The sequence below is a fragment of the Dermacentor variabilis genome, chromosome 11 (assembly GCF_050947875.1).
Source record: "Dermacentor variabilis isolate Ectoservices chromosome 11, ASM5094787v1, whole genome shotgun sequence".
NCBI classification, from domain to species: Eukaryota; Metazoa; Arthropoda; class Arachnida; order Ixodida; family Ixodidae; genus Dermacentor; species Dermacentor variabilis.
In genome coordinates this window covers 8,601,451-8,625,058 of record NC_134578.1, presented here as the reverse complement: position 1 = coordinate 8,625,058, position 23,608 = coordinate 8,601,451, and the positions used below count along the sequence as shown (strand labels likewise).

The 23,608-nt window shown below is 42.3% G+C and overlaps 1 protein-coding gene and 1 pseudogene across 5 annotated transcripts; one reads left to right on the top strand and one right to left on the bottom strand.

Moving 5' to 3' along the window:
- Positions 1-1,736: 1,736 nt before the first annotated feature.
- Positions 1,737-23,347, bottom strand: LOC142563998 (venom metalloproteinase antarease TserMP_A-like). 5 transcript variants are annotated; one of them, XM_075674788.1, is made up of 14 exons: positions 23,164-23,345; positions 18,956-19,131; positions 18,790-18,882; positions 17,715-17,838; positions 17,616-17,639; positions 16,561-16,700; positions 15,652-15,729; positions 15,463-15,587; positions 15,255-15,304; positions 14,489-14,597; positions 12,053-12,229; positions 11,320-11,464; positions 11,114-11,221; positions 1,741-2,138 (listed from the first exon to the last, which is right to left on the bottom strand). In XM_075674788.1, exons 1-14 carry the CDS (start codon positions 23,222-23,224, stop codon positions 1,953-1,955), a joined length of 1,596 nt encoding a protein of 531 aa, XP_075530903.1. In that variant the 5' UTR covers positions 23,225-23,345; the 3' UTR covers positions 1,741-1,952. The 5 variants fall into 5 exon arrangements, with proteins under 5 accessions (XP_075530907.1, XP_075530905.1, XP_075530903.1 ...); XM_075674791.1 differs by lacking the exon at positions 1,741-2,138 and adding an exon at positions 2,384-2,498 and having other exon boundaries at positions 23,164-23,342; XM_075674789.1 differs by lacking the exon at positions 1,741-2,138 and adding an exon at positions 7,541-7,676 and having other exon boundaries at positions 23,164-23,344.
- Positions 22,829-23,002, top strand: LOC142565084 (U2 spliceosomal RNA; annotated as a pseudogene).
- Positions 23,348-23,608: the final 261 nt, after the last annotated feature.

The following is a 23,608-nucleotide window of genomic DNA, read 5'->3' as shown; positions in this document are numbered from 1 at the left end:
ATTTGCAGCCCACAACGCAACAAGGGCGATTCATGGTCCGCGCCAAAAGAAACCTAGAGACCAACATTGACTGCGCAGCCTGTGTAAACACGGAGCATTTGTAACACAAACAGACGACACTTGCCATGTGCCAGCGTTGCATGAGTGTAGCGATAAATTGTTGTTGCATATTCTCTTTCTGTTACTTCAACATTGCATATTACAAAGAACATTTGCTCACCATAAAGTTGGAAAAATTACCGATGACGCAACTTCGGTATCCGATTAGGTAGCTCGCCCAACTGACATCATGTGCGCCAGCTGCATAGATTGTAATGGGGTGGCGTAAAGCTCGGGGAAGCGGCACCACTCCGATCGATAGCAATGCACATTTTTAAAACCATATAAAAATTGCACGCTTTACACAAAGCACCTGAATGTGTCACTTAATGATCAGATGGACCTATCCTAACAACTTTGTATGTTTGTACAAAATCGTTTCAGGGTCCTTTTAACAGAATAACTCATGGAAGCTATTAATTCACCATCATTGCCTTTGCCAGCCTTTTCACTTTGCTGCAACTAAACTTTGACTTCGTCCTCCTTTCCTCGATTCCACGCATCAGAAATATGGCAGAATTTGATACTGTTTAATACAGCACCCCAGGGGATGCCTCACTCAAAAAAGTGATGTGCCTCACTTTTGACTCTCCTCTCTAAGAGAAATTTGTTTATGGCATTGCCCTTTAGAGCACGAGGTTGCAAGTTCGGCCTAGGCCACATTTCGATGGGGGTGGAATGCAATAACACTCCTGTACTGTGCATTGGATGCACGCTAAAGAACCCCAGGTGGTGAAAATCGATCCGAAGTCCCCCCTTACGGCTTGCCTCACAATCAGATTGTGGTTTTGGCACGTAAAATCCCAGAATTTAATTTAAAATAGTCTTGTTAGAGCAGTCCTGACAGGACATTCTCGAATTGTCACTTTTCTTCGTTAGTGGAAGCTAAACCACACTAAATCCTAAAGAATTAAGTAAAAATAAAATAAAATTAAAATATGAGCGTCAAAGCACACTGAGTAATTCACTGTGATACTTATTTCTATGAACCGATTGGTACCCATGAGGTGATAGGTCATGATCGCAATTATCACTGGCTTTCCTTCTGTTTTGGTTATGGCAGCTGCCACAAACAAGGACATCAAGAAGACATGGGCACAGTAATCTTGTTTATATATTATGAACAACATCACCTTACTTAGCCTTGTTGCTGTGTGACCTCAAAGAATTGAATCTTGAGCTGTTACTTTTAGTGTTGCTATGAGATTCGCGTGGCTTGGCACCAGACGCGTAGAAACAGATGGCCGAAAGAGTACCCAGCACTGTGCAAAGGGAGTGAGCTTGCCACAACTCCAGATACCCTGTGTGCCGAGTCATGTGAAACCTCCCAAAAGTGATCGTTTCCCCATGCTTAGGATTCCTACTCAGCAAAGCCGCCAATAAAGATGACAACACGCCAAATTGCGGGGAGGAATTCAAAGGGAGCTTCCTTTCATTTATTAGCCTTTTATGTATATATAATACCTCAAGGTCCCCGTTATTGAGAGAAATTGCATGAGAGGTGAGTACAATCAAAGCAAGAACAATAATGATAAACACAGCAATGTATACAGACATTGCATGATTTATTGCTGATACACCTGATTTCTTTGATGATAGATTTGAAGCCAGCAGGGTTGGTGATTGTAGCAGTATGGCTGGGAAGGTAATTACAGTCATGCGCAGTAAGCATAGAAAAGAATGTTAGAGCGTTATTATATTATCTATTAATAATATAATATAATATGGACGCGTAGATGGATGACAGCATTCGGGTTGGTGGTGCAGTATACATGGACGAATTTGATGAGATTTTTGTTAGGCGGTAGTGAATTAAAAAAATAGAAAGAAAGAGAAGAACTTGTGATAAAGGTTTAGTCAAGACGTTCTGCGATAACCAGCACGGGCAGGTTGATCAAGTCCGCATGTTTTGGTCCAGTGGTATGCTCAGCACTCATCCTGTCTTTGTATGTCCATAAGCAAAGAAAGCAAGCTTTCTTTGCTTCTTTGGAGAGAGAAGGGATAAGTACAGCGCCATAACTGACTCTCAGAGGCGGGGCCTGCAGGTTTGGATAAACAAGAATTGAATGGCATTATATGTTGCATAGGATGAAAGTAAGCAAAATTGTATGCATTAACATTATACCTCACTAAGGCTTCGCTTCACATTGATTGCAACCGAAGCATGGCGTGCTCGTATTTGTTCTGTCTGTTGTTCATTGTTTTGCCTACTGAACAAAACTGTCAGCAAGACAGTGTTATTGATGAATAAGAAAAGTGATCCAAGAAGCCGAAGTGAAGTGTGGGAGGGCGGAAGGACTCATTCACTAATTCTGAATAGAACATTTTATTGTTAAAAGTGAGAGTATTGAATGAATGGTGTTCCTTCATCTTCAAAGACATACACCCTTCTCGCACCACTGCAAAGAAAAAGAGAAAATAAAATGGAAATTGTAGAGCCTAAATCAGCATAAACCACTGCCAGCTTGTGCATATTGCCGTGACGATTATGCAACGGTTGATTTATGCCATGACGCAAGATATACTTGCATCTAGGCAAAATTAATTATTTAATGTTCCGTCAGTGAAATAAAAATGTGTTTGATAAGCTGTAGTGGTCAACTAAAATATTAAATCTTAAGGATTGAGGGAACACTTCAGCAACAGAATTGCAAGCTTCCAGAGTTTTCTGACCTGACCAGATCCAAAAACTCAATTTCACATATTTAGTATATTCTTTAGGTGTATAAATAGTAGATTGCCTTTATTATACTAAATGACCCATGAATGCACAATGTTCAACAAATTATTCAGGCTTTTATGACTTTCTAATGTACCAAAACTTGGATCAGCAAGTAAAAACAGTGAAAGAACAAAGAATAAAATGTCCATAATGAGAAAATTATGTCTTGTAAGATGGCGTGCTATAGTGGAATATTTTTATATTTCATGTAGAAGGATCGACATTTGGGTGAGTTGGTACTGGTTGAACATCTTGAAGGGGCAGCGCACTATGACGAATACAGAAGGCAGGAACTGTCCTGTGTGTTCCTGCCTTCTGTATTTGCCATTATGCGCTGCCCCTTCAAGATGCTTATATTTCACGCGTCATGATTTGCAAGCAAAATAGCAGAAACATTTCGAGCTCAGTGTCGTGCGCATGCTTCAGTTTCGTACTTAGCCTTAAAGGCCAGAAAGTATCTGAGCATTGAAGGAGCGAAACAAAGAAAGTAGCAGTTCTTGCCTAAAAGATGAAGCACCGATTGTGATAGCAAATTAGTAGACAGCTATATGAATATATGAAGTAATGACAATATCTTTATCAGCCATATAGACTCGTATACATTCTCTTACTGACTAAATTAACAAGCACAGTGTCATGCGCGCACAGGCAAACAAGCACATTTCACTCACTGAGCGCGGACGCTTGCTGTCAAAGCACTGGCGTCGTAAGGGCGGCAGCAGCAGCACCCATCATCCACCCATCCGCCCACCTAACTTTCTGCCGCCCTCTGCTACGCTTCCCTTCCCGAGGAATCCATTCCGTAACTCTTAATGATCATCGGTTATCTTCCCTCCTCATTATGTGTCCTGCCCATGCCCCATTTCTTTTTCTTGATTTCAACTAAGGTATCATTAACTCGCATTTGTTCCCTCACCCAGTCTGCTCTTTTCTTATCCCTTAACGTTACACCTACCATTCTTTTTTCCATAGCCCGTTGCGTCGTCCTAAATTTAAGTAGAACCTTTTTCGTAAGCCTCCAGGTTTCTGCCCCGTATGTGAATACTGGTAAGACACAGCTGGGGGGGTATAAGCTTTTCTCTTGAGGGATAATGGCAACCTGCTGTTCATGATCTGAAAATGCCTGCCAAGCGCACCCCAGCCTATTCTTATTCTTCTGATTATTTCAGTCTCATGATCCGGATCCGCAGTCACTACCTGTCCTAAGTGGATGTATTCCCTTACCACTTCCAGTGCCTCATACCTATCGTAAACTGCTGTTCTCTTCCGAGTCTGTTAAACATTTCTTTTTTGCAGATTAATTTTTAGACCCACCCTTTGGCTTTGTCTCTCCAGGTCAGTGAGCATGCATTGCAGTTGGTCCCCTGAGTTACTAAGCAAGGCAATATCATCAGTGAATCTCAAGTTACTAAGGTATTCTCCATTAACTCTTATCCACAATTCTTCCCACTCCAGGTCTCTGAATACCTCCTGTAAACACGCTGTGAATAGCATTGGAGAGATCGTATCTCCCTGCCTGACGCCTTTCTTTATTGGGATTTTGTTGCTTTCTTTATGGAGGACTACGGTGGCTGTGGAGCCGCTATAGATATCTTTCAGTATTTTTACATACGGCTCGTCTACACCTTGATTCCGTAATGCCCGCATGACTGCTGAGGTTTCGACTGAATCAAACGCTTTCTCGTAATCAATGAAAGCTATATATAAAGGTTGGTTATATTCCGCACATTTTTCTATCACCTGATTGATAGTGTGAATATGGTCTATTGTTAAGTAGCCTTTGCGGAATCCTGCCTGGTCCTTTGGTTGACAGAAGTCTAAGATGTTCATGATTCTATTTGCAATTACCTTAGTAAATACTTTGTAGGCAATGGACAGTAAGCTGATCGGTCTATAATTTTTCCAATCTTTGGCGTCCTCTTTCTTATGGATTAGGATTATGTTAGCGTTTTTCCAAGATTCCGGTATGCTCGAAGTCATGAGGCATTCCGTATACAGGGTGGCCAGTTTCTCTAGAACAATCTGCCCACCACCCTTCAACAAATCTGCTGTTACCTGATCCTCCCCAGCTGCCTTCCCCCTTTGCATAGCTCCCAAGGCTTTCTTTACTTCTTCCGGCGTTGCCTTTGGGATTTCGAATTCCTCTAGACTATTCTCTCTTCCATTATCGTCGTGGGTGCCACTGGTACTGTATAAATCTGTATAGAACTTCTCAGACACTTGAGCTATCTCATCCATATTAGTAATTATATTGCCGGCTTTGTCTCTTAACGCATACATCTGATTCTTGCCAATTCCTAGTTTCTTCACTGCTTTTAGACTTCCTCCGTTCCTGAGAGCATGTTCAATTCTATCCATATTATACTTCCTTATGTTAGCTGTCTTACGTTTGTTGATTAACTTCGAAAGTTCTGCCAGTTCTATTTTATTTGTAGGGTTAGAGGCTTTCATACATTGGCGTTTCTTGATCAGATCTTTCGTCTCCTGCGATAGCTTACTGGTATGCTGTCTAACGGATTTACCAGCGACTTGCACTGGTAAATCCAGTTACCAGTTTACCAGTTGCGCGCATTGTCTGTATGGAAACAAAGTGTTGCATGAGTGGAGGTCTATCTGCGGCGGCTGCTGTGAATTGTGCCCACACGTCACGATTAGTGGGACAGTCACGCCACAATTCACTTCGTTTGCAATGTGTCACACAAGACAGCGAGAGAGAGAGAGAGAGAGCAAATGATAAATGGAAGGCAGGGAAGTTAACTAGGACTGAGCCCGGTTGGCTACCAACCGGGCTCAGTCCTGTATTGTCTGTACTAGCCAATACAGTGAAACCTCGTTAAATGGTACTTGGCTGGAGCTTGGAAAAAGTACATACTAAACGGTAGTACTGCCTAACCAAAATAGCATGAGATTGCCCACTTACCTGTCAAATGAAAGGGCAAAAACATGCAGTATTTATTCACTTCATGTGACAAAAGCCTGTCATTTTCGTTTGATGCTGTGGTGGCCTAGCAGTGATGATGGTGGCCTCAAGCTTACTGAATCTGCGAGTCAGCTTTTCAGCCAGCCCTCTCTTGGCAAACACGCGCATGGCAGATTCCTCGTTTGCATTGTATATTCTCTGTCCACAGGCACGGTAGGGCAGCAGAAGTCGCGGGGCGCCTTTTTTGTTGCGGGGCGCTGTTCTTGTCGCAATGACTGCATTAATGAGGCTGACATAAGGCGCAGTTTTTGCCACTGTCAAGCTCAAAGTGCATGTGCTGTTGCTTTCTGTATCGTCCTCATCACTGTCGTTAGGTGACACTTCGGCAACAGACGCAACAATTACAAAAACTTGAACCTCGTAGGTGACATCGTCTTGTGGTCACAGCAGCTCTGCCGAGCAACTTCGCATTCTAAATGCTACACACCATAGTCGATAGTAAATCCCTGTCGCATGCAATCGCCGACTTCGTGCCGCGTTTGATAGCACGAACAATGCCCAATTTTTCTTCTAGGACGAGCACCTGGTGTTTTTTTATCCGAGCTTCGGCATGACGAGAGTCCTAGTTCGCACGATGCCAAAATGATGTGGATGTGGCTTCATGTGCAAATGCACAGGGCACCTGGAGGCCGTTGTTCAGATCTCTGAGGCTTGTTCTGACAGGTGGCCCGATCAAAGTTACTAGCAACGTTACTAGATTATATCTAGTAGCGATGACTAGCAGTATCTAGTAGCGACGGGCCCGATGGGGATGACGCACTGCCGTGACTGCGCGACGAAAAGTGGAAACCAATATGTATGCAATAAGCTGGTACGGTTTATGTGGATTATGTTCAATGGCAGCTGAGTCGGTGATTTGACTTTACTACTTTTAAAACTAACAAGGTTTTACTGTATATCACGAAATAAAAACACATATACAGCTGCGCTCAAATTTCGCATTAGGGAGTATCGTAATGGTAGGTGAATTTTTTTTCTGTGGAAGAAGGAAAAAGACTGAAACTGAGTGGCATTTGACAATCTTGAAATAGTGATGAAAAATATAAACAAGGCTTATGGGAAATAGGCCCCCACCACAGGACAGTTGGGTGGTAAGTTCTAGCCACCGAGTGGGCAGATAGCATGAGATAGTGCAGAGCGGAGAGCGGGTGGCAAGCGCCGGTGGTGATAAAGTCGTCACTAAATGCTTCCACGAACAGAGCAATGCCTCTAGGGTCATCCGACCATGTAGGTCCTAATTCCCAAGAGTCCCGATTTAACATGAAATGAACTGCGCAAACTAAAGACCACAGAGAGAGCATGACACAAGGTCCGGTTTAGCCTTGTAACTAACTTTTATTCTACCTAGTCCACATATAAGTACAACCCACAAATACACAACTGCATGTGTGCGGCAAGACCTATGGCACCAAAAATAACTTAATTTCTGTTCAGGCAACACGCACTACGCTCTACAATGAACCCCCTCTCATTGTTGTGCAGATAAACTGAGGTATCACTTACACAGTCAAGTCCCTTCTTATATGGTATGCCTCGCGTATCTTCCCCGTTCCGCTATTGCAGCACTGGCACAAAATCTTTACTTCTTTCAGGAGTGGCTTACACATGCGCACCGAACAGTGGATGGGAAGGAGTACGTTCATGTATAGGAAGTAGAAATAGGTTGCAAGGGTGCAAAAAAGCGTACCAATTCCTACGTACGTATAGATTGCAGTATTGTGGTAGTCTATCGGAAAGCTCTTTCTTGTGGCAAAGTTACATAGTCCAAACCGGAAGGTGTGTGAGTTTATGCTTGCGTGAACATGAATTGTCAAATGAGAATGACACAAATGGCACCTTCCTATCCACGGCTCGGCGTACACGTGTAAGCCCTTCCTGAAAGAAGTAAAGGTTTTGCGTTGGTGTCAGGATAGCTGAGTGAACGTCCTGCTAAATTCTGTATTTTCCTTCTTGTGTACTTTTAAGTTACTATTATTAATTTGATCTGACTTTATTGATTTTATCTTAACAGATAATCCTACGTTATATAGCGTTAAGTCCATAGATATTTAGAAACTTATGCATTATAAATTAGAATAATCCATCCATTTCTTGACCAATCCCCCATAGTGGATAGGAGCCACATACGTGATAGAAAGAAGAAAAAGAGGGAGATACGCGAGGCATACCATATAAGAAAGAAGGGACTTGATTGTGCATGGGGCACAAGTGTTTTTGTATTTCGCCCCCATTGAAATGCGGCTGCCACAGCCAAGATCTTATCCTGCGACCTTGTGCTTAGCAGCACAACACCACAGCCGCTAAGCCGGTGTACCAGGTACCCCTAATTATCTGCCACCAAGTCTCCAATTGCCTCTTACTAATCTCAATTGTGGACATGTTTACTTTCCGCCTGCTATCCCTGAACCCAAGGGCTTCTAGGAGGCCAGAGGAGCATAAACCGACATCTGGGTAGATACATTCACATAGTACTAAAACATGTTCCATTGTTTCCCTTGTTTTACTGCAGGAAGAATATGCTTTTTCTTCGTTGGTGTACCTCGCTTCATAACTACGCACTCTAAGGCATCCTGATCTCGCTTTGAAAAATAAGAAGTTTCCCTTTGAGTAATCATAAATTGTTTCTTTCCTGATTTTGTTGTAGACTGCAGCTGTTAGATGCCCATTCCTACGGCGAGGGTCAGCATCGACATTCTTTGTAACCGAGCAAACGAGCACAGTGATGGATGAAAGAGCGAGCATGTGAAGAGCGTGAGAAGAAAAGCAGAGGAGAAGGGTATGACAAAAGCGTGAGAAGAAAAGCATAGTGCCAAGAAAAACGGGCTCTGTGGCAACGATGGCTACGAGATGGTGCCAGAGTAACATGTGCAGTTTGTTCCCCGATGACGCCACTGATGTCATATATAGAAACAAAGTGCTGCACAAGCGGACATCTGTCTACGGCTGCTGCTGTGAATCACGCTCACCCATTACCTATGCACTGCCTCTCGCGATCTCCTGATTACCAAGGCAGACACGCCACACCTCGCTCCATTTGCAACGCACAGCACGGGACAGATTGTCTGTGCCAGTCAATATATCGCACAATCAAAACGCATATAGCTGTGCTCAAATTCCACATTAGGGGGTATAGTAATCATTGCTGAATTTTCTCCCTCTTTGGTAGTTACTCATAGCAGGGCCACGATTTGGTAGTGATGGCTTTTCTGATGCTAATGCCTTTTGGCGCTTTTTGCGTTCGTGAGTGGCCAAGAGACACTCCGTCGCGGGCGGATTATCGAACGCGGCCACTCTTAAATGCAAAAAGCGCCGAAAGGCATTGGCATCGGGAAAAGACATCGCTACAAAATCGCGGTCCAGGTTTCTTTTCCATTGCCACCACCAATGAAATTGTCTCAGCCTCCCTGACTTTGTGTTTGACGTTCTTCGTTGCTATGTTGCTTAATATGCAGGTCGCATGCTTGCTGGTAAGCTTTCAGTTCTTTTCCTCAACTGTGAGTCAATGTTTTTCCTGTACAAATACGTGAATGCTCTCGAAACCCGTTTACATTCTTTTGTATTCTTCATTCTTTCTTCCAAACTTGTCCAGGCCATATTTATTTATTTTATTAGCATAGTTCCAAGGCCTGAGGACATTACAGGAAGGAGTGGTAAGTAAGAAATGTTTGCACAGTGAACAAAAAAAAGATATAGTTGTAAGTAAAGAAAACATGTTAGCAAAAGGCTTCATGAATAGCAGTCTTGAAGCTGTTGATGTTAGTGATGGTGGAAATGGAAGCGGGAAGGTGGTTCTGTTCTTTGCATCTTTGGAATGAAATATTCACTGTAGGTGTTAGTCCAACAAGATAGCGTACCAACTTAGTAGTTATGGTCTGAACGCGATGACACGTAGATCATATCACCCTGCACAACTTCATTTGCAGTCTTCTTGTGAGGGCTCAATGCGAGGCGTCCCACTGACCTTTCATTACCGTTGAGCCCTAATGGCATACTTTTCTCTTTGAAAAACAACAACAACAACAACAACAACAAAAAAAAAGACAACACACATGCACAAAGAATTTCCATCATCAAACTTTCTGAACCACGGTGAACTTTGTTTTTGTACACCTCTATTTTTTGTGGTCTCCCTACTCTACTACCAAACCTCCACTCGCCTCTTACTAATCGCTATTGCGGTCATGTTTACTTCCCCCCTGCTATCTCTGAACCCAAGGGCTGCAAGGAGGCCAAAGGAGCCTAAACCGACAGCTGGGCAGACATGTTCACATTGTAATAAAACACGCTCCATCATTTCCCTAGCTCTACCACAGCAAGCACATGCTTCTTCCCTGGTGCACCTCGCTTTATAACTGCATGTTCTAAGACAGGCTGATCTCATTTCAAAAAGTAAGGAGCTTCGCTTTGAGTTATCATAAACTGTTTCTCACCTCATTTCGTTCTTTTCTTTTAGGTAGTTACTCATAACAGGCTTCTTTTCTATTGCTGCCACCCATGAGATTATCTCGGCCTCGCTGACTTTGCATTTGGCGTTATTTGTTATAAACTGTTTCTTTCCTAATTTAATTCTTTCCTCTTTGGTAGTTACTTGTAGCAGGCTTCTTTTCTATTGCCGCCACCCATGAGATTGTCTCAGCCTCTCTGACTTTGCATTTAGCGTTCTTTGTTGCCATTTGCTTACTATACTGGTTGTATACTTGCTGATAAGCCTCCTAATTCTTTCACCTACTGTCAGACAATGTTTTTCCTGTACAGCTATATATAAACTTCGCAGTCTCCGCTTGCCACAGTGGTCTATATTAAAAGAATGTCCAACTGGCAAGTATTCATTCTAATATGCACCACACCAAGACTAATGCAAAACCTAGTACATTAGTAGAAATTTCTGCAAGAACAATACAGCACTGATGAGACTCATGCAACATGTTGGACTAATGCGAATCTCTATTAGAATTTTTGATATGGCATGCTTTCCGAAGACTTGAGATTTCAGGACTATTTGAACCATGGCATTTATGTTTTATAGTACTGTTCTTTATTGCACAGTGGACAAGATTTTTTTTTACTTAATGCCAGGTGCATATGGGCTGCTTCTGATTACTTTTCTTTCTCTTGTTTACATTTGTGTCTGTTTTTGTAACTTTTTATGTCTGTGTGTTTGCAGTATGTGTGCACGTGGTATATGGGGAACTTAGGTGTATCTTAGTGTAGCCGGCAGTAATGTAGCCTAACTACCAATTGGCAGTTATCAAACTAAACACAACAAGAAACGCTTGCAGAATAAAAAAAGAAGTGCAGACAAAATGTATTACCATGCCCTGTTCACAACGCATTCCGTCCAAAGCGTCGTACTCAACTGTTTTCGTGTAACTACCAGCAAGGTATTGGCATGACAGCTTGCAGTTCTTGTTGGCCATCAGCTGTAGGAAGAAATTGACTAATGAGTACATTATGAGCTTTGTTATTAAAGTATAGGCTATTTGGCACAGAAAATGCAGTAGAAGCAGCAGTTGCTCACCGCAGTCGCTGGAGCTATTCTTAACTTGGGTTGCTTCATAATGCAGTATCTGTGTGGGCTAAGCCAGTGTCCCGGTAGAAATCCTCTCTTTGGTATGATTTGGGTTACTTGGAACGTCTCCTGAATGCATTCGTCCGACACTAACCTGCATTGAAGTCACCAGTACACAGAAATGCTCATATTAGGCAACAAGTACACTGATTTGAATGAAAATGTTGCATTTGAAGCAAAAATAAAGAAAGGCTATAGCAACAAACTTGCCGGTCTTTTCGGTGAGATAGACAGAAAATATCTTCATTGTGTGAGTTGTGGTGTGAAGTATATTGTAGTGTAAACAATGCCGGTTCATATAGGACCATGCGGGGATATCTAACGTTTGATGATATATTCTACTTATTTGAGATATCTTTTATTTTATTAATTTCCACCAGAATTGGGAAGTCACACCGGGAAATCAAACCCTAGACCTCAGTTGTACTAAGCTGAAGAATGCATTTACCAGAGAGCCGTTGCAGCGAGCAAACTTTATAGTAATGCAAGTGCAAGACACAGACACGCTTTCATTCCTGGGGCACCTGATGACAGTTGTGCTTTGCGCAAGAGCCTCAATTTTATACCTCCTTGAAACAAGATGACATAAATGTGATTGTCTGCGTGTCTCGCTAGCAAGAGTGTCTACTTCATTCATGAAATCAAAAGGAAGTGAAGGAAAACGAAAGAAACTAACACTTACCCCAAAAAAAGCTTGATCTGTGCTTGACAGCAGGGGGAAAACTGGTAATGCTTTTTGTCATTGTTTCTGCTGTAGCTCATTAGGTAGCCTAGGTAGGCAGCACACTCCGGCATTAGGGAACCCTCGTGTCCAGGTATTTCTCTTCTTGGGCCTTCACCATCGTGAACACAACCCAATCTGAAGCAAACAGGTAAAGGATTTATCGAATGCCGTAGACTGATTTCTTTTTTTCTTCTGTGTACCTTGAACCACATTATTTTCTAGCATGTTTGTTTTTTACAGCACTGTTTCTTTATTTACTCGTCGTTGTTCACTTATATTCATTTATTTGTACTTCAAAGTGCATTTCTTTATATTGCATGCTTTCTTGCTTTGAAAGTGTTTATTTGTACCATGTACTAATCCTGCGGCAGCCCTGCCAAAGGGCTCTAGTGTGAAAATAAATAAATAAATAAATAAATAAATAAATAAATATTGACGATTAGGCAAAGGCAAATGACTCCGAACTTTTGGTCTGTGCTCGTATGGGCGTGCGTTTCCTTCACTGCTGTCACTTTAGGCACTGTAGAATTAAACCAACTGGTTTACAGATAAGTGTTAACCATAGTGTTCGATAAAAAAGAAACATATTTTGCATTACAGCACTTTGCTTTTTCAAGGGCAGGAACTTGAATTAGAACGCTTGAATATCTCATGCCACGTCAAGTATACTTGCCTAATAATATTTGCAATTACTCTAAAGCTGGATTTTCCATTCTCTGCACGACGGACTACCTTTTTTTTAAAGCCATGAACTGTACGAAAGGGAAGCTATCCTTCGGCAAATGGCGTACAGCCGCCCTCCACTAACTACAGCAGAAATAGCTGAGGGCACTTGGAACCTTAGAGGTACATAGCAGTAGCTCATAGGTTATCTGGAACAAAGCTGTCATAGCTACCCATGCCACACGGGCACAGAAAATGGCATTAACTTCCTAATGTCTTAAGATTTAATGTCATTTGCATGGTGCCACACGGGTAATGTTTGAACCAGCAACTTCAGGGCCATTACAACCAGCACAAGCCATTCAGTAAATAAACCACGAGCATATAGAAACGTATATTTCACGTGAAGCCTCCGTACTGCTTCAGCGAGCCTCAGGCCTGCACAAACTCCGTTCCATACATAGAAGTCAACGCTGTGGAGGCTACAGAAACTTGCAGTGGTTTCGTTTGCACTGGGATATAGTTCGATGTTTTAACGCGACAGCGTTAAGGAGCTCGTGTCGCAGAAAAGCCGGTGTCGTCGGCGTCGGTGTCGGCGGCGTTGGCCGTGAGCGATAAATCCCAGCAGGCACTTCATGAATAAAAAACAACTTGCAAGATGGGCTGGGTGGGAATCGAACCACGGTCTCCGGAGTGTGAGACGGAGACGTTACCACTGAGCCACGAGTTTTTTTTTTTCTTTATACACTGAGCCACGAGTTCCATGCTTCAAAGCGGTACAAAAGCGCCTCTAGTGAACGCGGTGTTGCCTTAGAAACGAGCTGTTTCTAAGGCTCAGGCGTGCGTCGCTTGCTCAGGCGCACATTTCGTTGTCGCGCCGAACGCTGCGTTGCTCGACGCTCACCGCGTCCGATGTGGGGCGCGTAGTCGCTGCGCCGTAGCCCATTGTCTTACACCCCTTGGCGGGTCGACGAGAACGCTGTCGCGTTCCACTCTTAAAGGCGAAGCTTAAGCGTCCTCCAATTTTTTGAGCGCAATTGTGCGCAACTGTTTTTTTATATAGGCTACGTAATCGAATGAAACAAGTTTTGATCCCTATAAATAAACACAAAGGTCACGCGCACCTAGTTTCATTCCGCTCTGCGGTGATAGTGGAGTGTACGGTTGAGTGGGGCAAGAGATTGGGGTGGCGCATGCTTGGCAGTGAGGCGCGCGATGACGAAAGATACTGTGGCAGGGCTGCGATCAATGTGGATTGGGTCGCATCACTGTCTCGCCGTTGCAAACTGCATGCGATACATCTCGGAAGGGTCATTCGTACTGCCGGTATATGGGTTCAGACTGCCCAAAAGGTGTTTATAATTGAATATGACATGTATTTATGCCTTAGGATACATGTCTTTCTTTCTCTATTTCATTTTATTTTTTTTAATGTCGCTCGGTGATTGCGTGTGCATTGTGGTCACAGTGTCTGCTTTCATTCTACTATGGTATTGTACGGTTCCCTTTGGAGAACAAATGTTTTTTTTTTTCTTGAAGCAGCATGTATCTCTAGTGTGTATTTTTGCGCATGTAGTTTTCCATCAGTAGGTCTTGCGAAATGCAGACAGAAAAACATAAATGGCCGCTTCAAACAAATAAAACATATCTGCCCCCTAAGTTGAGAACTGGTGACATCACACTCACTTTTTTACTTTTGTTGTATTACTTCGATACAGAAGACGAACTTACGAGTGGGCCAGCTCGTGAGCCATAATATCCACGCCTGCGTATAGGCCTGGTTTGTCTTCCCCAAGAGCTACACCGTCAAGGGAACAGAGTCCTCCAACGTAGGCAAAACCTGGATGTTACCGAAGTTTGTTTTTACCGCATTGAGATATTAGCTAACAAAACTTTACAGAATCATAAAACATATTTTAGAGCGCAGCTCTTCCTGTGTTGAGCATCGGCGTGCCTTGTCCTTCCTCGGCGTAACCGAGCGAACGAAGAGCGCAGCGGGGAATGAAAGACGGCGTAAGAGCGCGGGGAGGAAAGCGGAGGAGGCTATAGTGAAAGCACGAGGCGGAAAGCGGAGAAAAGTACGGCGAAAGGATGAGGAGAAAAGCAGAAGACTGCGACAGCGAAGAGGGCGCGAGGGTGAAAGCGGAAGAAACCACCTTGAAGCACCACCAGACAGCGCTCACGTCCGCGCATCCGCGGCAGCGGCAGCGGAAAAAAAATCAGAAAGCTCACCTTCGCGCGTAGCGTTCGCTGCAAGCGTTTCCCGGTAAAGATTACGGTTGCGTAAGCTTCAGTTGCCGGGAAGTGGTAACTGCGTGGCCTGTCTATATATAGCGCTACGCGTCGCGGCTTTGCCAGTCGGTGTGGGATCGGTGCGATGTCTCAGTATACCGCGAAATGAAAACACGTATAGAGCTGCGCTCAAATTTCGCATTAGGGAGTATTGTAATTGATTTTTTTTATCACGAGAACGATAATTGCTGGCCACGCAACTTACCTCCCATGATAGGGTTCATCCTTCCCTTGTACATTCCAGCGATGTCGCGGCTTTAGCAAAAAGAAAAGTGAAAAATACATGTTGCTTTTATGCCACAGGAAGTGTTAGGAGAGACGAAGTACCACTTCTCATGGATTGTCGTGTGTGTTTGGAGGCAATTTCAAAACTAATATAAAATCCTCGTGTAGAACACGAGGCTTTAACCCACCCTGTGACGAAATATCTGATATCAGCGTTATGCAGCCCCATCTTGTAACAGAACATCACCAGTCTCAGTAGAGTGGCTTGACCGTCCATGTAATCTCCGTCCATCATTACAAAACCGTCTTCAAGCTGGAACAAACCACGATACCTCTTTCGACTTGCATCACTCAGGTGGTTGTTATAACGTGCTCACCTCGCGTGAGAGACGGAGCATTCCGACGAGTCTAAATTTGATTTGGATGTTGCTCACTGATCTGTATCTAAGGTTGACCTGCGTGAAAACAAAATTTTTAGAGGATTGCTTTGACGACAGGTTAAATTACACTGAAGGGGAATATTAAAGAACGTGCCATTAGCAAACTACTATTCGGTAAATGTCAAAGAGAGCACTCTTACCGTGACTGCAGACTTAGCAAGTGAAAAGGTTCAGGAAAGGGGAAAAAAAGAAGCAGACAAGTTGCGATGCCGAATTGAAGTTAGCCGACCAGCTCCCCATGACGTCATGGTTTTTCGCAGTACCCTCTCTGTTCTGGCTTATTGTTCATCGATCAATGAGGATATTACATTTTATTCTTACTCAAAGCAAGTGATCGACTGTGCCAGGCAAGTTTTGCGATCTTCTTGTGCTGCAAAATAACCGAAATTAAAACGATGCGCTGAAATTTATTACATCACACTGACGTACCGGTACTGTGGCTTCGGTCCAACAATACAAAAAGCAAGATTTGCCGTCATTTTCTTCTCTGGTAATTATTTGAAGAATGCCTTACCACTGTGAAATGATTTGGTTTCTCTTTATCGCCTTAGCAGTATCGATACGAGTGGATAACTACAGCTAAATGCAGTTTTACATCTTTGTAAAGGTTCGGAGCGAAGTAATTGGAAACAAGTTTTTCGTCAACATTAAATGGTGCCTCCCGCAGCAATAAAATATAGAACTGACGTAACAACCATTTTTTTACTATTCTATTCAACGATATTGTGCTTTATGTTTGTGTTAGCCGCATTTTTGGAACATACGATGGAAAATGATATGCGAAATACATAGTCGGGATAGATGCCACTGTTCTGAAACATGACCTAACTATAAAAAAGAGCGTACTGAAGCTACAGTCACGGCCAAGTAGTTGATTGCGTCGGCATCTTTGGGAAAGCGTGTTGAGAATAATACGTCGATTATAATGTAAATTTCCACAACGGCGTAGTTGGAATATCGTTGAAAACGTTTCCCCTTCGTGCTTCCTGCAGAAAAAGAATTGAAATGGTGTGTTTTATTTGCCTCCTTTTCTAATTGCTGATGTATGATAAGTAAAGAAGAGTCTCAATTTTTCTGAGAAATCCAGGCATGCAATAGCTTTTTTAAAGCACCTGTTTGTGCATAAATAGTGATGTATGCTCATTCTGATCTAAAGCCAGCAGTGCGGAAAAGCACAGCTTTACTCCCTTCGGTATAACTTATGAAATGTTCCTTCGAGGGAAAATAAAGGTTTCTTTGTTTTTGGGGATAATTCTCTGCACTCTGGTATATAATGTAATGTACGAAAAGGAAAGTACCACCTTAATTTATTTGGGGAGTGGAATGATTTGACATGCATGAATATATGACTGAAGTCGAAATATTGTAAAGCTTAAGAGGCTGGCTGCAGCAGTTACTGAACAGACTTATTACTTACAGCCATAAAAGCAGCGACACACAGCAGGAATATAAAGATATTTTTGGAACCGAACACAAGGCTGACTCGACTAATGATGACGCCTAACCGAATAATCTTGAGATAGTCCTGGAAACGCTAAGCACACTTATACGATAGTTTTCTGACTGTGCCCGCCGTTTCGCGGTTCAGCGTGGAAAGTATACCGACATGCTTGAATTAACTCCGTCTGTCATTCATTTTCAATGCACATTAATTTAAAAGAGCCTAAGCTATCCCGAGCAGCAGTTGTTCGATTTGAAGACGTGGCCGATTCAAATCGCGGCTCTTAAAGGACCGAACAAAGTAGCAGCGGGTTTGATTCTTTGTTGGAGATGTTTTAAAAAACATAATTGCATCGCAACCACACATGATACAGAATTTGGAAGAAATTTGTGCCAAGGCTTCTGATCACGTTCCACTTTTGCAACAGCGCAAGTTTGGGGTGGACGAGACGTGTACTCACTTGTGACATTTACTGTTTCGGACACTGAAATGGCACACGCGTATGAAATCTGTTAGATAGGGCGTTCGCTGTCTGTTAGCAATAACATCACACACCGACCTTCAACGTCATCTCGGGCCACGATATTCCTCGCTTGAAATAAACGATGAGGCAGTACACCATTTAGTGTCCGTTTCGAAGATGGCAGCGGTTCTATGCGTAGTCTGTCGCCTATCATTCCTGTCTGCAAAAAGTCAACACAAAGATTTTATTTGTGGACGCGCTACCTGTAGAAGCGTTACTTTATTCGTGGCTGCTCTCTGATTTATATTCTACACAAAAGGCCACGGAGTTACATCGCTCTTTCGGAAATAGTTTAAAGTAGCAGACATGGTTTGTCAGGTGCAAAGGCGCAAATGAAAAAAAAAAGCTTCGTTAGATCTTTATCCTATTTGGCTTTATAGTCCACCTTGGGAATGAGAAACAGTACAATCGTATAGATAACTTTATAATGTGCTATTATTATGGTAGCATGGCAGCGTCCACACCAAGAAATTGCTCACCACCGTTCTGATTACTGATAGCATCCTGCTTACAATAAAAATGGCACTTGTGTCATTATTATTATTCAAGGAATTGACGGGTGTTGGAACTCATATTGAGAGCAACGCCTTGCGTACGGGAAAATATATATTACTGGGCCAGATGGTTCATATTTCTTGAAAAGGCGCAAGAACATGTAAAAAAAGCAAAAGTGAACAACGACCGACGCTCTTTTGTTTCCTGTCGTTTCTTTGCACGTTTTCTCATCTTTTAAACCGAAAGAATGGAGAAAACTAGTCAAGGAAAAACGAAAAAGTTGCCTCACGTGCTTAGATTTAGAGAGTCATATAGCATATACGCAATCATTTTGTGAGTGAGAATCGTACGAGATCTACATTTGTCTTGTAATGAAAATTTTTTTTGGCAAGGTCAAAAATGTGTTCTTGAAGTTATGTTTATTGCTCCCACATAACACTTACTATTTACATGTAGCAGACTTGACGGACAGCTTTAGATATAAGAAAGGTGCTTGATATGAGCATTATAGCACAAGTTAATCGGGGAATACCTTGCGTATTTTCTAAAGTGACATGTTTCTTACACTATGCACGTTTGCAGGATATAAAGAAAAAAAAACAAGTAATAAAATTACCATTTCAATGGTTCCTTCCACATCTTGCATAGAAATCGCCGCCATGGAAGTTCCATCGTGATATATTGCTTTCCGAATTCTTGTTATATCAATCTGACAATAATATCAAGACGATACATGTTCTCTTTGTAGCTTTTTATGTACGTTTTCTCTAACGCGAACTTACTTCTTTGTGTTGAAGATTTAGATTTGTTGCGGTCGAAAGCACAAAAGTATTAGAAAAAACGTCAGTTGGTACAAGATTCAGGGTAATTTGGTCATTGAGTTGAACCACTTTAGTTCCATTATTAGATCTTGCTTCCAAGAAAGTTGGATAGACAATTGATTGAGCATACATACGACCTGAAATCAAACGTGATCAGCTATTAGGATCGAATAAAATATTTGTACTGTTGCGTGTACATTGAAAGTCACCGTAGCTTCCTTGTTATTTGGAGTCTTCGCATTTATTTTCAGTGTCGGTAAATGTTTTGCGGAAAGTTCAAGCGTGCAGATTATATCGTTTCCTTTCTGGTTGGTACGAAATGTATACATACCGTGAGTCCGTAGAGAGTTGTCATCTATGATATGGACCAATTTAGTTCAAGTCAGTGACATCAACGTAATGAAATTTTTATGCTGATTTGTTAATTTCACACTGAATGTTTCGACATTGTTCTTTGTAACACGCTATCTGTGAGCTTTGGTTGGCCTTGTTTATCAAGTTGTTTTTGCTTGATATAACTTTTCAAATTTTTGGGATAGCCATAACCAGCAGCTGCAGTATTTAGCAAAATTTAATTTTAACTCATATGTGCTTCACCGAAACGTTCTGCATGCAGTCGCATAATGCCACAAAGTTTTCATTAAAATTTTATAAAGATGACACGGAATCCTTATTCCTTAAATATGGTACTGAAAGGAAAGCAATAAAAATTAAGTTCTACACGAACATGTTTCTATAGTGTAGCAGCGCAAGGTCCACAAAAACATAGAACACGCTTAGTTGAAGTGTATACTATATTTTTTATCTTACACCATAGTATTTATTAGCCTGTTTATCGCAGATGATGTCCCATGCGACGTTTCGGATAAATTTTCAAGACAAATACCTGTTGCTTCATGATTACGTGTCTATAAAGTATATGTCCATAGCATTGCCAAGAAACAAACTATCATCTTCCTCACAAGAAAAGTGAACAAAGCAATGTTTGATGGACAACTATATGATTAGAACTTTGTGCTTCCGTAAGCTGAACACTGAAGTAGTTGAACAAAATGATAATCTGCACTCAAAACGCACTTTATAACAAGATTTATCTGCTTGTACCTCTACGCTTACTGAAACTACATTTTCCGAGTTTCTTCGTCTTGCTTTCTGAATAAACGGCTGTCCGATGACCACGATTGGTTTGTAAAAAAAAAGGTTGCATCACTAAGCGAGCAGTTAAGAATAAACAAACCTTTAGAATATTTGAAGGAATGTTACAATTTACAACATATATTATCAGTGGTATTGTGCAATCCAAACGGTCTCTTTAAATATATCATTTATACGGTCATAAAGCTGATGCGGTAAATTATTTAGAGTAGGTAAGCGATAAGTGGAACTTGGAAGGCACGAAAATTTTGTTCCTTTTACGCGAACCAAATACTTCACTATTTGCAAATATATTGAAATTTGACTATTTTAAAACAGCGACGCGTGGTTATTTGCACCATTGAATGAAATACGCGGCATGCTCTGGTGTTCTGTGCAGTTTCTGGTATTGTCTTAACGCTAGGGTCTGTGAGCTGCCGAATTGTTGACATTTCTCATCACCGGTATGGCAGATCCTAATAATCATTGATGGTGTCATTGAGGCTTCTTAACGGGAGTGTCTACCATGGGTTGTGCAATAAACACTCGCACCATGAGCCTATCTTCACGTGGCATTGTCCACATTACAGTTGCACGTGGCATGCAGTTTTGTGGAAGAAACTTTTAACATTCCTTTTCCACTTTAACATCACGCAGTTGAAATCACCCAATCTTCTTTGGACTCTTCAGTTTTGATACACTACGATGATTATATGTTATCCAGTCAAAATTACAATAGAATACAAAATAAACTTCATACACTTAAGTAGCAAATTAAACGGCTGCCGCTGAAATTTACGCAGTAGCAGTCCGTCGGCACATGCTTTCCTGGTAAGAATTACTTGACAATTTCCATAAAGTTTGAGCAACGCTGCATGGTCGAGCACTGTATACGCTTTGACGTTGGCACACCGCGTGCTCATGTGGAGACCTGTTCCTGTAGCGCAGAAACTCGCACTTTTCAACTAGGTTATGCCTTTTAGGTCATAGATCAGCTTAGATCACAGCTTTTCTGGTCGCAGAGGTCCTGAAGAAGAGAGACAATGCAGTAATTGCTAACTGCCACTGTTCTTGGCCACACTGCCGTGACTACACTTCGAACAATGTGCATGTAGAGTCACATAAAGTTCTTGGTCCACACACAAAATTCGTTTTGTCCAAAACTTCTACCCACCACGCTTAAACCCCAAATTACTCCTTTCAGTTGCCAAGCCAAGTTGCTATGCCCTGTTGGCAAACTTAAACAAAGAACATCTTACGGGGTGCAAATACGCTTACACTATGCAGATGGTCTTTGAGAACAAATTTAAAATGGGATGAAAGATTTTGTGGCATAATGTTCATTGACAATTGAGTCGTTGCGATAACTTGAAATCATCTCCAGGTTCCCTACAATATAAAATCTATTTCAAAGGGAATCTTTATTGCTCTAGCTTCTAGGATTTGGCGTGGCTGCCTGGCTTTTCGTTAGGTCGCTACTTCGGCAGATATATTTGGGGATATATATGCAAAAGTTATGAAAGTACCACTGAAACTGCTTGTATAACCTTTGTATGCTGACCAGGAATGCACACTTCTGTTCTGCGAAAAAAAAAAAACTTCCTTCATAAAACCTGAACTCGTAGTAATGTCGGCTCACAGGTGTCCCTGAAGTACACCAATCTGCAGCAGAACTGATAGCTGGGCGAGTTGGTACGAATTCATAGTAAAATATTTTTGCGCGCACAATTGACAAGGACACAGTGAAGGGGGGACACGCGAGCGCTCGTGTGTCCCCCCTTCACTGTGTCCTTGTCAATTGTGCGCGCAAAAATATTTTACTATGAATACACCGATCTGTTATTAGAATGATGACATATGTTTAGCTGATTCTTTGATTTAGCCACTCAGTATGTGCCACTCGTTGGGTGCCCGTTCCGGGCCAGTCTTCCAGAATGGGTATGTCCCACTGGGACACAAGAGGTACAGAATCCCTAAGTGTTGCTTGACACGTGTCGTACTTTTCTGCGTATGCACCTGTCATCGCCATTCCTCCCTGAACAATCATCATACATCACACGTCTCACACTGTGTATCCGCTGATTTGGAGCAAACATTTTGGCGCAGCTTATGATCGATGCAGTGCATAAATCTAAAAATTGCATGACAATAAAGCTGTGTGACCTTTGTGGTGGTTCAACATACACTGCGCATGAAATTACAAGTTGCAGAGCATGAAAGTAAATAAAATTGTGTGCATCGCCGGTAGCTGTAGAGCATTTAGTTAACCGCTTGACTAAGGCTTCGCTTCACAAAAATTTCAACAAGGACGCTGGATCTGCATATTTGTTTTTGTCTAGGTTTTACTGTTTTGATAAACGCGAATGCTATTTAAATAAGTCGACTAATTGTTTATTCATTTCGCTCATGTCCTAATTGGAGAAAAAAAAATGAGCCATCCCACTCTGTGAAGGTGAATGACCAGCGAAGGTGTTTAGCATACGACACGAAGATCACACAGAATTTCGAACAATGGTACGGAAGCATTTACCGTGATTTTTATATGCATTCGCGTGGATGACGGGACCGCCGCCCCGAGGAGCCAGAGGCAACTAGACCCGCGTAACGTTTCGACGGGGCCGCCACCACGAGAGAGCGGAAGGGAAGGAAATACGCAAGCGCTTAGAATGCCGACAAAGAGAGGGTGGTACGAATGTAGACATGGCCGACGCGCGTCAAAGTGTATCTTCTTATCAGCTTAATATCTGATAGAGGTTGTACTTGGACCCAAGATATTAAACTTATTCTTGCAAGTTGGCGGGGTGCTTGAAGCTTGCTCCACCTCCTCCGCGCGTCTACTGGTATTGCACTACCTTCCGGATCGGCCCACGGTATTTGGTCTACGGACATCGATCCGCCGGAAACTAGCCATATACAGCTTTGCAGTAATAACGGCCTACGTAAGTATAAACTCTGACCACAATTAACGCGGCAATATTCCATTTCCAGACCTTATTCGCCTCAAAGAAACATTAAAATAAATAACGCTGGCTTACCTTTGACCAGTGTCGCCAGCAACGCAAGATAGAAGAGTGCTTGTTTCCATTGCACTTTCATCGCAAATAAATTCGAACTATATATATATAAGCTTATAAATGTGTGCGTCGACACGTATAAAACCGAACTAAGCTCATAAATGTGCGTCGACACGTGTAAAACTTCCTAGTTATCTCGTACAGGAGAGCATAAACAGCGCAAAGTCTACTGTTGTTAAGCGTGAATGTGAGAGAACAGATGTCAGGGCGAAAAAGTCAATCTCTCCTTTTAGTTTGCCTATTACAAAGTGCAACGAAAGAATGGACACAACGATTTTCCACCTCGTCACCTTGTTCTCTCACGTTGTGCGTGTGCTTGAGTATTGCACGTACTTGCGCCAGAGTAAGCTCGAAACGTGACGTGTCGCTGAAGCGCATATGTTGCGTCACCGATCTTGTTGGTCGT